The sequence below is a fragment of the Enhydra lutris genome, unplaced genomic scaffold (genome assembly GCF_002288905.1).
Source record: "Enhydra lutris kenyoni isolate GAN:26980312 unplaced genomic scaffold, ASM228890v2 scaffoldscaffold9, whole genome shotgun sequence".
NCBI classification, from domain to species: Eukaryota; Metazoa; Chordata; class Mammalia; order Carnivora; family Mustelidae; genus Enhydra; species Enhydra lutris.
In genome coordinates this window covers 44,434,701-44,451,308 of record NW_019154093.1, presented here as the reverse complement: position 1 = coordinate 44,451,308, position 16,608 = coordinate 44,434,701, and the positions used below count along the sequence as shown (strand labels likewise).

General features: G+C 34.2%; 1 protein-coding gene across 1 annotated transcript in view; it reads left to right on the top strand.

The window, feature by feature from the left end:
• Positions 1-16,608, top strand: part of LOC111143158 (phosphatidylinositol glycan anchor biosynthesis class K) — a 126,507-nt gene that overhangs the window by 34,575 nt on the left and 75,324 nt on the right. The window contains exons 4-8 of the mRNA XM_022496666.1: positions 4,862-4,997; positions 7,171-7,282; positions 10,129-10,225; positions 12,797-12,914; positions 13,828-13,938. Coding sequence (XP_022352374.1) covers positions 4,862-4,997; positions 7,171-7,282; positions 10,129-10,225; positions 12,797-12,914; positions 13,828-13,938 — 574 coding nt within the window. The remainder of the gene's footprint in view (positions 1-4,861; positions 4,998-7,170; positions 7,283-10,128; positions 10,226-12,796; positions 12,915-13,827; positions 13,939-16,608) is intronic.

The window sequence follows — 16,608 nt, the reverse complement described above, 5'->3', positions numbered from 1 at the left end:
ACCTGTAAAATAGGGAAATAATAATACACATCTTGGAAATAATGTATAATTATACTAGCTAGATCTACCCTCATGTGACATGTCTGCTGCTGTTGATTTCCTGTCTCTGCAATGCAGTTTTTGAGCTTTATTTCTAATAATGTAAGTACAAAATACTTGGCATCCTGTAGTCTAGTAATGCCACTTGTTTGACATTTGGCAAATTGAAAGTAATTCAGAAAATCCTAATGGTCTAGAACCTGTGGCTAGCAGATTTGTTATGATTAGTTTCACAGCACATTGGTGATGAGATTTATTAACTTGGAAATTCCTCAAGACATGGAAGAAAAGGAGGAGAAAAGCCTAAAAGTAAATTATTCTGGCATCAAGCTAATGATTTAACAACAAAATTTGTTAAATTTGCTTGGTCCTATAGTCTCTGCTTTGCTACAGAAGCAATAATCTACAGAGTATCCTGAATAATTTATGTCGGGGGGTAGGGGGAAGCAACATCTATGAGCAGAAACCCAGGTATTTAAGAGACCATCAAAGATCCTTGTGATTCTCAGATCTCCTGCTGCCTTAATTTCAGCTACTATTCTACATTGGGATGTTGATATTACCGATGATAAAGCTGGTGATCCTAGTTCTAGGAGCTAAAGATGCTCTCAGGTTGAATTATCTGATTGGTAGCATGGCTATAGAGTGGATAGCAGTTTTAAGTGAACATTTAAAAACACGTTTTTACCAATGCAGTAATTTATTTAAATTTAATTCAGTGAAAAATTTTTATTAAGGTAATACCAGCCTATTAATAAATGAAGAGTTACGCTTTTTGAAATGTCATGCTCTAATGGTGTAGGGAAGTGAAAAATTACTCATCTATTTAAAATGGGCGTTTTTTTTTTTAACCCATTGGTGATTGGGTCAAGGAAGAACTTTAGGGAAGTGAGTAAAAGAATGGCTTAGCAGCCTTGATGCAGGGTTTATCTGTTCCTTTAATATTTGGCAAACATAATGGAATATATTTATTTTAGACCATTTTCCCCCCGCCTGTTTCTCAAATTGTGCTTCGTGCCTTCTTTTTTGAGATGGTTTAAAATTTCATTTTTATTTTAATTGTACTTAAAATCTATATAAGCACAATAAGGGTATTCTTTTTTTTTTTTTTTTAAAGATTTTATTTATTTATTTGTCAGAGAGAGAGAGAGAGCGAGAGTGATAGTTAGGTAGAGACAGGCAGATAGAGTGGCAGGCAGAGGCAGAGGGAGAAGCAGGCTCCCTGCTGAGCAAGGAGCCCGATGTGGGACTTGATCCCAGGACTCTGGGATCATGACCTGAGCCGAAGGCAGCCGCTTAACCAACTGAGCCACCCAGGCGTCCCCAATAAGGGTATTCTTGATCAAGGTATTAAACCAGATACCAAAGAGTCGTAAGGGAAGAGAATATACTTAATCTATAAGAGGAAAGAAGTTATGCTCCACTAATACTCATTATGTATATTTAAAGTAGCAAATACATATCACACACAAATTAGTAGATATACATAGGTATGTCCTCATATTTTTTTAACTAATAGGAATGCATGATTTAAAATATGTGGAGTGGGCCTGGGGGGTTAGTTGCTTAAGTGTCTGACTCTTGCATTTGGCTCAGGTCTGATTTCAAGGGCAGTGCGATCAAACCCGGCCTCCTCGCTCAGCACTGGGCAGAGCCTGCTTAAGATTTGACCTCTCCCTCTGCCCCTCCCCCTGGCTTGTGCTTTCTCTCTAAAAAATAAAAATAAAATAAAATATGTGGAAACTTACACAAACAACCAGCAAATTGTTTGGATTCAAACCCAATTCGAACTTTATACAATTTCTGTGCTCACTTTTTCTTTTGGTTTTGTGTTGAGAGAAGGCCATATTGCCATATGCTTTGTCGTGTGATGTAGGTTTTGCAGGGCCTTGAATAGAGTGTGAGAGTTGAGTCACCACACATGGTAGTATAGGATTGCCAGACTGTAAGAATATCATTTTTATATCAATTGGATATATTTGAGGAATTTTGTCTTAATTTTACTAAGATACAAAGCAAGTTGCTGTCATTATTTATAGGAATGTAGTAGTATGTCTTCATGTAGATTTATTTTCTTTGGTTTTGATTCCAGCAGTGATTGATCTGATATCTACTTGGTAAAGACTTAAGTAACTGCTGGGATGCTAACTGGATATTCAAGTGAAAAGGACACTTTAAGAAGCCAACAAGTTAGATTTCATAATAACTGACGTTCAAAGAATGTTTACTGACAGAGTCTTAAATATAAGATCTGATCCCTGAAGTCAAGTAATGTAACAGGAATTTCTGAATTGCATTTTATACAACATACTTTTGTGAACATTTTCTGTATTATCGAGTTATATTGTAGTGTAGATATCAAAATACAGGGGAAAAAATGAAGTGTAGAACCAGGCCTGATGTTATCTCTTTCTCCTGTTAAATACAGTAGTAGTAACTTATATAGTTAGTTTTAGCAAAATAATATCCTCCTTCAAATCTTAATGTGTTTAGAGTATTATTAGTTTGGTAGTTTTGTTAAAATGTGATTTATAATTTTGTATTTATTTGTAGTTTTATAAGAACCATAAGCCTAAGGAGTTAACTTTCATTTATATATGTAAGTTTCATTACACAAATAATTTAACACCCGGACCAAGTAGAATTTTTTTTTTCCCCCCTCCAGGAAAGAGTTCTGAACATTTCTTAAGTTTTAGAAACAGTGGATAAGAATATGTGGTTGGACTTCTAAACCTTTGAAATTGTTTTTTTCTAGTCCTGTTTTTCTAATCGATTATCCACAAATAAAATGATTTTTTAAAATGTTATGTTAACTGAGGGTTATAGTAATTATATGGGGGCTCAAAATTATCTGCAAGAAAGATGTTGATTGAATTTATGATTTTTTTGAGATTGATTTATTTATTTTAGAAAGACAGAGAGAAAGCAGGGAGAGGAGTGGAGGTGGAGGAAGACAGAAAGAATCCCAAGCAGACTCCCCGCTGAGCATGAGCCAGGAAGGAGCCAGAATGATGTGGGACTTGATCCCACAACCCTGAGATCATGACCTGAGCCGAAACCAAGAGCTGGATCCTTAACCGACTGAGCTGCCCAGGCACCCCTGAATTTATAATTTTAAGCTGAAATTATGCTTCTTTATAACATTGACATTGTATAGATATTGAATGATCATTTAATTTTATAGATTAAAATTAACTTAATCAAATAAATGGCCTAAAGGAATACCTTTATAATTGAGATTTAGAGATAGTTCAGTCTTATTTAATAGTGGCTTATAACAGAAAAGGTGATTGGTAATAACTTAATGTAAGTTAGTCATCTTAAGTTATGAAAAAAGAGAAGATATATTTTCCATTTTAAGAGGAGTAACTTTCACCATTCTGTGAGCATGAATCAGTAACAGCTGAAGATCTGATCTTTGAATGCGGCACCGTTGGAACCCTCTCAAAATAGAAATCTAGCCAATTTTCAAGAAAAATCACAATGTTTCAGTTTTGAACTTTAATGTATTTGGAACATATGCAGCAGAACACTTTCTTCTTGCTATCTCCTGCCAAACTAATTATGTATACCGCATTAATTTTTCCCTTATGTTTGGGAAGCTCAAGTATATATGGTAGAATTGCCTGATTCATGTTCATCACTTTTAATGGTAAGATCAAGATGAGAAGTATTTAAGATAAATTTTATAATTTTCTCTAAAAGAAAATATATGCAAAAATGAAAATGTTTCCTTCACTCCCCTGATATTTATTGAATACTTACTATATGCCAGGTTCTTTTACTAAGCCTGAGTGTAAGTGATACGGTGGTGAACAGAATAGAGAAAGACCCTGTCCTCAGAGAGCTTATATTCCAATAGGAGTGGGGTGGGAGATGATGGGGATTTCAAATTCATAAATGACCTGTAGAAAATAAAACATGTAATGAGAATGGAGTAGCTCAACTGAGATTGGGATGATAGGAAGATTTGGGAGAAGTCTAAATTTCTTTGGTGAGTAGCCCCTAAACTGGGAAAGGCTTAGCATATTCTGGGAACAGAAAAGCCACTATGGAAGGAGCACGGTGAACATGGGTGGTAGGAGTTGCAGTTAGAGAGGTTAGACAGAAGCCACATTAAGTAAAGCCTTTTTGACCATGAGAGGAGTTTCAGTTTTTGTCTAATTATAATGGGGAGTCTTTGGAGGATTTTAAGTGAGAAAGTTTAATGATGTGACTTATTTCAGAAAGATCACTCTGGTAGTTATAAGGAAAATGACCTGTAAGAGGGCAGGAGTGGAAGCAGGAAGCCAGGGAGGGAGATATTTCAGTATCTAGTCTCTTAGGGAGGTGGAGTGGAGCCAGTGAAGAGCGATTGGGCTGGTGGTGTGTTCCTGTAGCACCCCCTTTGCACTTGCATGCTTTCATACCTGGGATTCTGAAAGTTAATTTCTTTGGAATATCATAGGTTAATGTGGACTCTAAGTCTTAAGATTGTCAAATACTACGAAATCTAAAAAAAAATATTTGGGGAAGACAGTGTAACTCCTTCAGCTTCCCTTTGCTCTATGGCATAAAATACACTATGTTGGGAAAAAATTTAAGTTAGTAACTTCAAGTTCTGTGGATAAATTTATGCCAGATTGCTCTAATTTCTTTGCTTTAAAGCTTATACTACATCAGAATATGAAAACAATTAAAAAGCTCTTTTAAAATATGTACTCAATAATTATTTTATTTTTAATGAAAAGAAAATATAATTGCCTCATGATATTAATAAAATGTGTCTGCTTTTAACTTATTGGTTGAAGTAGCATATTTACTGGAATTTTTTTTTTTCTAGTCACATTGTTCTGATGCTTGCAGACGATATGGCATGCAACCCTAGAAATCCCAAACCAGCTACAGTGTTTAGTCACAAGAATATGGAACTAAATGTGTATGGAGATGATGTGGAAGTGGATTATAGAAGTTATGAGGTAACATTGTTTGATTTAATCACATTTTTGAAATGTAGTTATCATTACTTTTAAACTCTAAAATAATGGTAGAATATTTTCTTTAAACTTTGTGCATAATTGTCACTGAAGCCTTGATGTAATTCTGTCTCTGGAGTTCATATTAAGGAAACAATACATGAGTAAAACTAACACAGCATGAATATTTCATATATGTATCTGGGATAGGACAACTTTATCTTGGCTCTTATGTTAGAATATTTTAGTGAGGTTTCATAACTTTTTTTTTTTACAGTAAATGCATTGTTTATCTTTCAGATTTGACCTAAAATTGTAAATTTTGTATATTTAATATATATATTGAGGAAAAATTAAAACGATTAACAAAAAACCCTATTTCCACTGCTTAGAGGTAATCACTTTTAATATGCTTCCAGTGTTTTTATGCATATGATTAAAAATTAAAGTATAAATTCGAAAAATGGCATTATATATTTTTCCTTTTGAAACTTCATTTTAAATTTAATAGATAGTGAAGATGTTTAAAATTTGAAATCTTCCTTGGTGAAGTCTTCCTCAATAATCCTTCGCCTTTTACCAAGCCTACCAAAAGTAAGAGTTTTCTGTGTACCCAGACCTGTTTTGAAGCAATTTTAAAGTCATTATCTGTCTCCTCCCCCTGTAAGCATCTTGAGGACATGGCCTGTGTCTTATGTATCTTATGCCTACCAAGTACCTATTACATTTGAAGGCACTCAGAAATGTTTGTTCAGTAATTAAATGTGGATGAATGTTGGACTACTTGTTGATTTAGTCATCATAAAATATAAACCAAAAAGAAGTCCCATTAAAACACTTATCATTTTGCTGTTTTCTGGGAAAAAAATTAAACCAAATATTAGGTACACATGCACAGAAACACATACAAATGCACATATATTTATATACTCATGATCTAGGGAAAAGTTGAACAAGAAAGCTAGATAAATTTTCCGCTTTTTAAATTTAGATCTGTGTAATATAATTTTAAATATGCTTTCAAAGAATTCAAAAGTTCAACAAATTCCAGGGTGGGAAATTTGGTTTAAAGTGTGATCCATTTTTTTACATGTTGAAGATACCCTTAGCAAAATTTAAGTAATAAAATACATTGAAAAATCAAAGATACACAATTTGGGGATTATTTGTGGAACTATCCTTATGGTTTTATTTTTATAATTCATTATGGACCTATCTTTCAAGGTTTATCTACAAGTCACTAGGTAGTTGTACCAGTCAACTGCAATAGTTACAATATTGCTGAATTTATTTACGAGTTTCTTTATTTTGTATCTTCCCAAAGAATTACCTATGAAGACATTAATAATTTTTAAATTTTAGGCAATACTTTGCTTAGCATTTAAAGTTTTAAATTTAATTAACTGATTTTTCCCAGGGTATTTTTATTAGCAATTATATTTAATGGAAGCAAGTTAACTTTGAGGCATACATATATATATATATATATATTTTTTAATAATCATATAATATATTTTTATCCCCAGGGGTACAGGTCTGTGAATCGCCAGGTTTACACACTTCACAGAACTCACCTTAGCACATACCCTCCCCAATGTCCATAACCCCACCCCCCTCTCCCAACCCCCCTCCCCCTAGCAACCTGCAGTTTGTTTTGTGAGATTAAGAGTCACTTACGGTTTGTCTCCCTCCTGATCCCATCTTGTTTCATTTATTCTTCTTCTACCCCCTTAACCCCCATGTTGCATCTCCACTTCCTCATATCAGGGAGATCATATGATAGTTGTCTTTCTCCGATTGACTTATTTTGCTAAGCATGATACCCTCTAGTTCCATCCACGTCATTGCAAATGGCAAGATTTCATTTCTTTTGATGGCTGCATAGTATTCCATTGTGTATATATACCACATCTTCTTTATCCATTCATCTGTTGATGGACATCTAGGTTCTTTCCACAGTTTGGCTATTGTAGACTTGCTGCTATAAACATTCGGGTGCACGTGCCCCTTCGGATCACTACCTTTGAGGCATATATTTAAATAAATATATTTTATTTGAGTTATATTTCACTTTATGCTGAATAATATATAGAGAAAGAAGAAGGAACGTTTTTGGAAAAAAAAAATTATGTTTCCCCTGATTCTGTTTCATCCCAATTTCTTCTTTTTTTTGCAGGTAACTGTGGAGAATTTTTTACGGGTATTAACTGGCAGAATCCCACCTAGTACTCCTCGGTCAAAACGTCTTCTTTCTGATGATAGGAGCAATATTCTTATTTATATGACAGGTAATTTGAGAATTTAGGTATTTAGAAATAGAATATGTATCCATCTTCATGGAAAGATATTTAAACACCTTAAATGAGTTTTGGTTAAAATTGTTTTGTAGTTCTCTTTTCTCATATGACAACTTGAAATATTTGGAGACAGCATAACATTTTCTACTGTCCCTTGATGTATTCACTCTTTTTTTTTTTTTTTTTTTTTTTTTTACTATTACCCTGGTACAGCTTATCACCTTTTATTTCATAACCCTGCTATAGCCTTGTTGCCTTCAGTTTAGTCTCCTGTTAATCATCCTACTAAAATAGTAAAAATTATAAATCTGTCCTTCCTCTGCATAAAACTTTACAATGATTTCCTGTTGATGGAGTCTTAAATTTTAGAATGTATAAGGATTATTTGAATGCAGATACTCAGGTCTTTAAAATTCTGATTTAGGTTTGGTCCAGGGTAGGGCTTATGAACCTGCACTTTAAGTATGTTCCCCACATATAAACTTTGATAGTCTTTTGTCTATACTTTGAGGACTACTGGAGATAAAGTCTTAATAATATTAGTTATTTTTATTATTTATTTAGTTATATATGTAATATATAATGTATAATAATATATGTTATATTTAGTGATATTATTTATTTCACTTTCGTTCTTGCACTTTCTCTAATTTTCTTCTAGGACTGCTTCTGTCCTCCAAACATTTGGTTAAGCTATTGCCTTTGTTTATTGATGTCTTCTCAGTTCACTTTGCCTACCTGATTATTCCTTATCTTTTTAGTCTTAGCTCTGGAGTCACCGCCTTTGCTGATTTTCCTCTGCAAGTCTAGGGTGACCTGTATCTCCAGTTGCCTGGGACAGTCATAGTTTATACCTATTATCCTAATGTAATAGTGCATCCCTTTTCCTTCAGAAGTGTCTTGCTATATATATTATAATTGCCGAGAGACACTGCTTATCTCCCTGGTTGGTGTAGGCTCTCCTCTCACTCCATGTTAATCTGTAGTTTCTATATGAGCATTTAACTTACTACTTTCTTGTTTGGCTATTTATTGCCTTCATTACATTTTGAACTCCCAAGATGTCATTGATAATGGGGTTTTCACCTTTTTATTTCCAGTGCTGTGTTTTATGGTAGTATTCGGTAAGTATGATTGTTGACCAAACGGTATTTAAAAATGTTTTTGGAGGGCATTCCATTCAACTGATGATAAAACATTTGCAGAACGGTTTTTAGATGTCACACAGCAGGATGGTTACGGACTTCTACTTGGTGATTTACTTTTCTTTGTCTATCGTGTTGCATTTACTTACAGCTTTTCAGATTCAATGAATTTATAAACTTTATAAATTAGCAGAGCTAAGTCAGGAAAATTTCCACTTTAGTTTATCTGACAGTTATAAGAAAATGTCAAGCTTTTGTGGCAAATATTATAAAGTACAGTCTTATAGTTTAGTTTTATCTGATGTACTAAACTAAACATACAATTTTTTTTCTAAATCTATGGATCTTCTTTCAGGATAAGTCCAGGTATGTAAGAAACTCCAATAGTCCAAGACAGACTTTGATAAACTATGGCCCATGGAAGGTTGTCTGTTTTAGAAATAAGGTTGTATTAGAACCAGTTGTATCCATTTGTTTTACATACTGTCTGTGGCTGTTTTTACGCTACAGTGGCAAGATTCCAGTAGTTGCAACAGAGACCATGTGGCCCATAAGTCTAAAACATTTATTACCTGGCCCTTTACAGAAAATTTGCCAACCCAGGTAAGAGACTAGAAGGGCTGACAATTATAATAAAATGATAATGGCACTAGCCATTAATGAGGCTTATTGTACCTCAGGCAATCAATATAAATCAATGTGTGTATGAATTCATTTCATCCTTACAGCAATCCAAAGATTTAGGTGCTGTTGTATATAGTTATGTGGGTTGTGCACTGCACATAAGTGTTTGGCTAGGGGTTGAGTGGGAGTTGTAATCTAGTATATGTTTGCACATAGTAAAATGTGTGCCATAGAGTCGTTCTAATGGAAGAAAGAAGTATCATATTTCCCCCACAAAGACATAACTACTAATCACTTTTGAGTTCACAGAACTGGATATATTCAGAGGGGCCACTGAAAAAGATTTTTCTACTTTGAAGCCCTGTGAGAAGTACCTTTTTAAAAAATTCACACAAAGGAACTTTATATGCGTGCTAATGACAGTGCTGATATATTTCTTATTTCACAGCTAGGGAAACTGAGGCATAGAAAGATAAACTTATTTGCCTAAGTTAACACAGTCATTAAGTGGCAAAGCTAGCATTTGAATCCAGATAGACTGGCTATATCCATGGATTCTAAGTGTCACAGTCTTCTGGTCAGCTCTCATGGGACAGTTGTTGATAGTAGTAAAAACTTTAAATGTGAGAACAACACTTCAGTAGTATAGCATTTCAAGTACACTCTGAATAATACTAGCATACTATTGGGACCAAGCAAGTATTTGTAACTCCTTTCTCACTAAAATGTGTGCCTGGTTTTGAGAAATTATTTATCTATAGAAACTCACTTCTGACATAATAATGGAGCCAGTGCAAAAATATAAATGTGCTTTTATAGAATGGAATGATAGAAGAATTTATAAAGGTATTATATCTGCTGTTTTTTGCATAGTCGATCATTATTCTATTTTTAATTGGTTGTAATAGAAAATTATTTTTTGTTTTCATAGTACTTTTCATTTTAGAGTATAAAAATAACAAGAGATACTAAAATATTGCCATGAATGAAGTAAATGTTTATATCTGGATATATGCAGTTTGCATTTAAAAAATGCATGTATTTGATCTTTTTAACTCTTCCTACAAGGACATGGTGGAAATGGTTTCTTGAAATTTCAAGATTCTGAAGAAATTACCAACATAGAACTTGCAGATGCTTTTGAGCAAATGTGGCAAAAAAGACGGTAATTAGCAAATGACTGCTTTTCTTCTCCTTCTTTTTTTTTGTTTTTGAAGATTTTATATATTTATTTGACAGAGAGAGAGAGAGAGAGACAGTGAGAAAGGGAATACAAGCAGGGGGAGTGGGAGAGAGAGAAGCAGGCTCTTCCTGCTGATCAGGGAGCCTGATGTGGGGCTTGATCCCAGAACCCTGGGATTATGACCTGAGCCGAAGGCAGATGCTTAACGACTGAGCCACCCAGGTGCCCCATCAAATGACTACTTTTCGTAAGATAAATTAGTACCTGTTTTTCTATGGTTAGTAGATTTGTAGATCCTATTTTATGAGATTTTAACTTATTTTAATATAACTTCTTCTACTCTACTAGATCTATGTTTGTTATTTCTACTGAACTATTTTTAAAAGAAACCTCAGTGTTATTAAAGAGCATAAAAACAAGTTGGGTGCCTGGGTGGCTCATTGGGTTAGGCCGCTGCCTTCGGCTTAGGTCATGATCTCAGGTTCCTGGGATCAAGCCCTGCATCAGTTTCTTTGCTCAGCGGGGAGACTGCTTCCTTCTCTCTCTCTCTCTCTGCCTACTTGTGATCTCTCTCTGTGTGTGTCAAATAAATAAATAAAATCTTAAAAAAAAAAACAAGTTAACCTCTTAAGACCATCTCCCTGTTATTTAGCAATGTTTTTGGAGGAAATTAGAGTACTACCAAACAAGTTTCCCTTTATGTAAGGGGATTGTGAACGTATATTTATTTTCCAGCTTCAGCCTCTTGTTACTTTTTGTACATTCTCTGACTCTCCACATGATAGCAATACGTTATTTCTTCTTTGGAAAAAATGCTGAAATAATGATTAATATAATATTTATAGCCTAACTCACATCAAGGATGACATATTGTTAGTGATCCATGGTAAGCACCTCTCTAGTCGAAAGTTGTCATATGAACGTAAGTGAATATAAAGCAGCGGAAATGCTTTTAACTTGGTTACCTTCAATAACCACTTACAGGTTACCTTCTAAAAACATGGTGCAGAAAGGAATATGATACATATTCTGCCTTCGCAGTGTTTAAAATCTAGTGGAAAAGAAATGTGTATACAACTCTGCTGCAATTAAATGTAAATATTGAATTATATGCATAAGCAGAATAAATGGAAATGTTGAAGGGAAGCTTTTGCTAGGTACTGGTTTTATCTTATTCATAGTTTATGTTTCCTGGATATATACGAGGTACTAGGCACTGTTTTATATATAGTCTTGTTTAATATCAATAACAACCCTATGAGGTAGATACTACTATTATTCCTATTTTCACACGTGAGTAAATTGAGACATAAATAGATTAACTTGCCAGATTTTGCACAACTAGTAAGTCCAGCACTAAGACTCATTCCTAAGTGCTCCAGTCATTTTACTGTACTGCCCGTCAAAACTGTAGATGTTTCTGACCCTCAGGGGCGTCCACAGATTTTTTTCTCAGAACAAATACATCATCTGACTTCTTCCTTTTATCATCTGCTTAGATATTGTGGCGCCAGATTGCTCACTTTCTTTTCTAGGTGCAATGTTAGCTGTTTACCTAGATCAGGTGTCTGAGCGAAACCTTTGAGAAATGTATCTGCTCCCTACTTTCACCAACTAGGAAGCTCATTCTAAAATACAGAGCCAATTATGTTATTTTCACTTGAAAAAAGCCCTGTTTGGCTTCCTCAGACTTAAGAGGGTTGAGATCCATACTTCATATGAGGTAGTACATAGATTGACTCCACCATACCTTTTTGAAACTAATTTCCTCCATTTCCCCAAATTTACTGTAAATTCTCATTATATAGTACTGTTCCTCTTTTCTAAAACAATTACACTTTTTCAAATTTAGTTCCCTTAGTAGAACCTTATTCCTTTCTTGGAATGTGCTATTCCTTTCTTTGTTAGTTAAAATAACTTACCCTTCATTGCCCAGGCCAGGCATCACCTTTCTCTGACCTGCCTTTCTTTACAGTCCCCCCTCTTCCTTTCTCAGTGCTGTTAGAGCACTTTGACTTTATTAGACTCTAAGCTCTGTGAGGACAGGGACTCCTGTATCCCCAGCTTAGGGGATACATACTATATAGGCTCTAGTAACTATTTGTGATTCTTACCACATTCCATTTGGTTAAATGTTTATGTGTCTCTTTTCCAGTTAGATTTTAAGCTTTTTGAGTATGGTGACTAAGTCCTGTATGTTTTTTCCTGAATCTGGCTCATTTTCTAGGACAGCCTGGGTGCCAAATAAGTGTTTCTTGAATTGAATATTCATTTGGATTCTGAATCATGTGGCCAAGATAAGGGAAGGGGAAATAACTGGGGCAGCCACTATGTGGTACAACCTGTTGAGGTTGTTTCCTTGGACAAGATTATAGCTTTAATATTTCTAATGTCAAATTTGTGTTGGGAATTCTGAAACTTGCAAATTTTTAACTAATAAAATGACTAAGATATGACTTAAACATCTTATGTTATGCAAGTAATGTAAAAATATCAGTTAATGTTTGATTAACAGCATTATTCATGTTAAAGATAGTACCACTTTTCTTTCAGCTACAACGAGTTACTGTTTATTATTGATACTTGTCAAGGAGCATCCATGTATGAACGATTCTATTCTCCTAACATAATGGCTTTAGCTAGTAGCCAAGTGGGAGAAGATTCACTCTCGGTAGGTGCATATTTCCCATTTGCAAACTGCGTTGTCTTTGGAATATGTAGCTATTTTGGAAATCACTTGTATGCTTTAAGAATATATATATATATACATACACACACACACACACACACACACACACACACACACACACACATTATTCTTAGACTTTTTAATACCTTAGAAGGAAATTTTGATTGCTTTTAAAATATTTTCTTTTAATGATGTTGTTTGACATATATTATTTTTTCTGCTTTGCTTTTAAAAATATTATAAAATTACAATTATAAAATAATTATAAAAATGTATAATTGACTAATATTGTGTTAGTTTCAGCTGTACAACATAATGATTCAATATTTGTATATATTGCAAAATAATCATAATAAGTCTAGTTAACATTTATCATCAGACCATAAAAAAAAAAAAGGCACCATATATAGTTACAGAATTTTTCTTTCTTGTGATGAGAACTTTTAAGGTATAATTCCTTAGTAACTTTTAAATGTGCAGTACTGTATTATTAACTGTAGCCACCATGCTGTACATTATATCCCATGTCTTATTTATTTTATAACTGGAGTTTGTCCCTTTGGCTCCCTTCACCCATTTGGTCTACCCTCCGCCTCTCATCTCTGGCAACCACCGTTTGTTCTCTGTATCTATAAGGTTGGTTTTTGTTCTTGTCGTTGTTTTTAGATTACACATATAAGGGAGATCATATGGTATTTGTCTTTCTCTGACTTATTTCATTTAGTATAATGACCTCAAGATCCGTCCATGTTGCCACAATGGCAAGATTTATTTCTTTCCTTCCTTTTCTTTTCTTTCTTTCTTTCTTTCTTTCATTCTTTCTTTCTTTTTTCTTTTCTTTTCTTTTCTTTCTGGCTGAATAATATGCCATAGTATATGCTTTGTTTTTTCATAGCATCAACCTGATCCTGCAATTGGAGTCCACCTTATGGATAGATACACATTTTATGTCTTGGAATTTTTGGAAGAAATTAATCCAACTAGCCAAACGAATATGAATGACCTTGTAAGTATTTCCTTGATTTGATTAAAGCACATAGGTATGCTTAATTGATAAGTGAAGTCCTTTATTCCCTGTACTGCCAGGATACTGTTTCTTACGTTGAACAGTAGCCTTTTAAACTGTTTTGAATCTCCCTCTAAAGTATCTTTCTCTCTTTACTACAGGAGGCCTAAAGTTTAGCCTGTTTAACTTGTTACTTTCATTCATTTGCTCATGCTCTTTTCTCTACCAGAAATGTACTTTTTTAGATTCATCCACTGAAATTCTACCTATACTTTGGGTGTCAAATCAGATCCTGCCTCCTCCAGGAATATTCCCATAGTTCTTCCCTGTTGGAATTTAAGTAAGATAAATAAGTTTTTCAGAGCTTTATTTCTCGTCTACCATTTATTGTAGTCTGCCTTTTTTTTGAACTTACTGAGTGTGAGTAATAGGGCATTCTTGGAAGAATTTTTTTTTGTCCATCCTTCAACTTCTAGTACAGTGTTTGTTTGTTTTTTAAGATTTTATTTATTTACTTGAGAGAGTGGGCAAAAGAGAAAACACAAGCAAAGGGAGGGGCAGAGGCAGAGGGAGAAGCAAGCTCCCCGCAGAGCTGGGAGCCTGATTCCGGGCTTGATCCCAGGATCCTGGGATCATGACCTGAGCTGAAGGAAGACGCTTTACTGACTGAGCCACCCAGGTGCCCTAGTACAGTGTTTTGATGAGGTTTCTTGAACTTAGTTCAGTCTTTTTTTCCTGGCTTTTCTGTGCTTCTTGGATCCTTAAATAAATCTACTTTCAAGTTGCTATTGAAAGTAGGCATAATAAAAAAGCTTGAAATAGCGATTCTAGATTGGATAATTACTGAGCATCTATGACTTACCTTCTTTTTTTCATTAATTTATACCCTGTTCTTTTATTCATAAATATTTTTTGAGTTTGGGCTAAGTGCCAGCCACTGGCTCTATCCTAGTGAAGGAGACAGGCACTGTCTCTGCCTTCATGGAGCTTCAGAATGAAAGGGAGGCCAAGTAGACTGGGCTTGGAACTCACATATCAGCCAAGCAGCTTTGCATTGATCTCTTTTATCATATAGAAATGTTTTAGATAATTTTTTTAATTAAAGAAGTTTTGCAAAATTCTAAAAATCACTGTTATAAGCTGTTATATTTGATAACATAGCATTACTTGCTACATTTTGGAGATTATATATTTGATGCCTGTTAAATCTTAATGTGAACTTGTTACAATATTACTTTGTAAGAAAACTATAGTCACCTAAATTCTAGTTACTTTAGTTTTTAGAGTTATTCCCATTTTTAATTATATATTGTATATTTTATTTAATACGTGATATACTGTCTCAAAAGTTTACAATATATGCACCTCACACTTCAAATGTCTAATGGATTTTTAAAAAAAAAATAACTTCTTCCTTTGAAATCATATAGGAAAGACTGAAGAAACTTATTTTTTTTTAGAAACTTATTTTTTTATGTGTTTATTTTTTCCCACAATTGCTGTACAGTTTTTAATAAACATTCCTCACTAATATCTTGTTCCCTACTTCTGTTTTTTTAATTGAATGATGGTTATTTTAATCTTGTTCAGTAAGAATGATCCACTTTTTTGAAGTTAAATATTCTATTGATTCGATATATCTTAAGATGTTGTGGAATAATACCTATTCTGTTGGATTATGTGTGTATAGGGAATTTGTTGGGTATCAGCTGTATTCAGAGTACAATATTAGGAGCTTCGTGGGCAGCAACATTAGAAGAGGTGGTCCTTGCCCACTTAAAAATTTATCGTGTCATTGGTAACAGCTGAAAAGCACATTTATAGAGTATCACCTATTAAATGAAGTCTTTGGATCCTCCAGGTAATTTTATTTCTTTTGTGTAACTGTTGCTATGTACCTTTAAGATGCTTTTAGTATTGTACTGTAATTGTTTATATTTGTGACATTCCCTTGAGGCTTTGAGGTTCTTAAGTAAGAAGTAAATGGACATCGTCTATGCTTCTCACTACCTACAGAATTGAATTATAGTACCTGGTATATTTATAGTTCTCAGTGAATATTTGTAATGAATGGAAGGACGTGACAACCATGCACATTTGTATGGTTCCTTTAAATATAATGGGTTTGGTGTTTACAGTTTTTCTTGAGAGAAGTAGATTTTTGGGTTTGAAAGAAGCAAAATATAGCATATTCTAGGAAAATGGAATACGTGCAGAGGCATGGAAGTCGGAATCCTTGTCTTCAGTAGTAAGCATATGATCTGGCTAGAGTGTGAGGATTCTGTAAATAAAGGAGATTACTAGAAATTAATGTTGCTGAGGCTAAGGAAATCATATTGATAGGATAAAATATCTTGAAGGAAAAATAACTTCACAGAAAGTGGAAGTATACTCATTTTAGCAGCAGAGAAGGTAATACTTTTTATCTTATTCCCAAGCTCATTTGCCTATACTTTTCCTCCTGGTACTTATGAAAGCCCACCAAGTTGCTGGCTCATACAGGAATGCCTTCAGTATACATAGGATTTCAATCTTTGTGTATTTTGTTTTATCTTTTACTATGTTTCTTCAACCTTCCATCTGTATTGTCCTTCCTGTTTGGCATTTCCCTTTCTAAAGTAAGTTTGGCATTTTACTCTCTCCCCATCCTTTTTGCCTTCACTGCCTCTT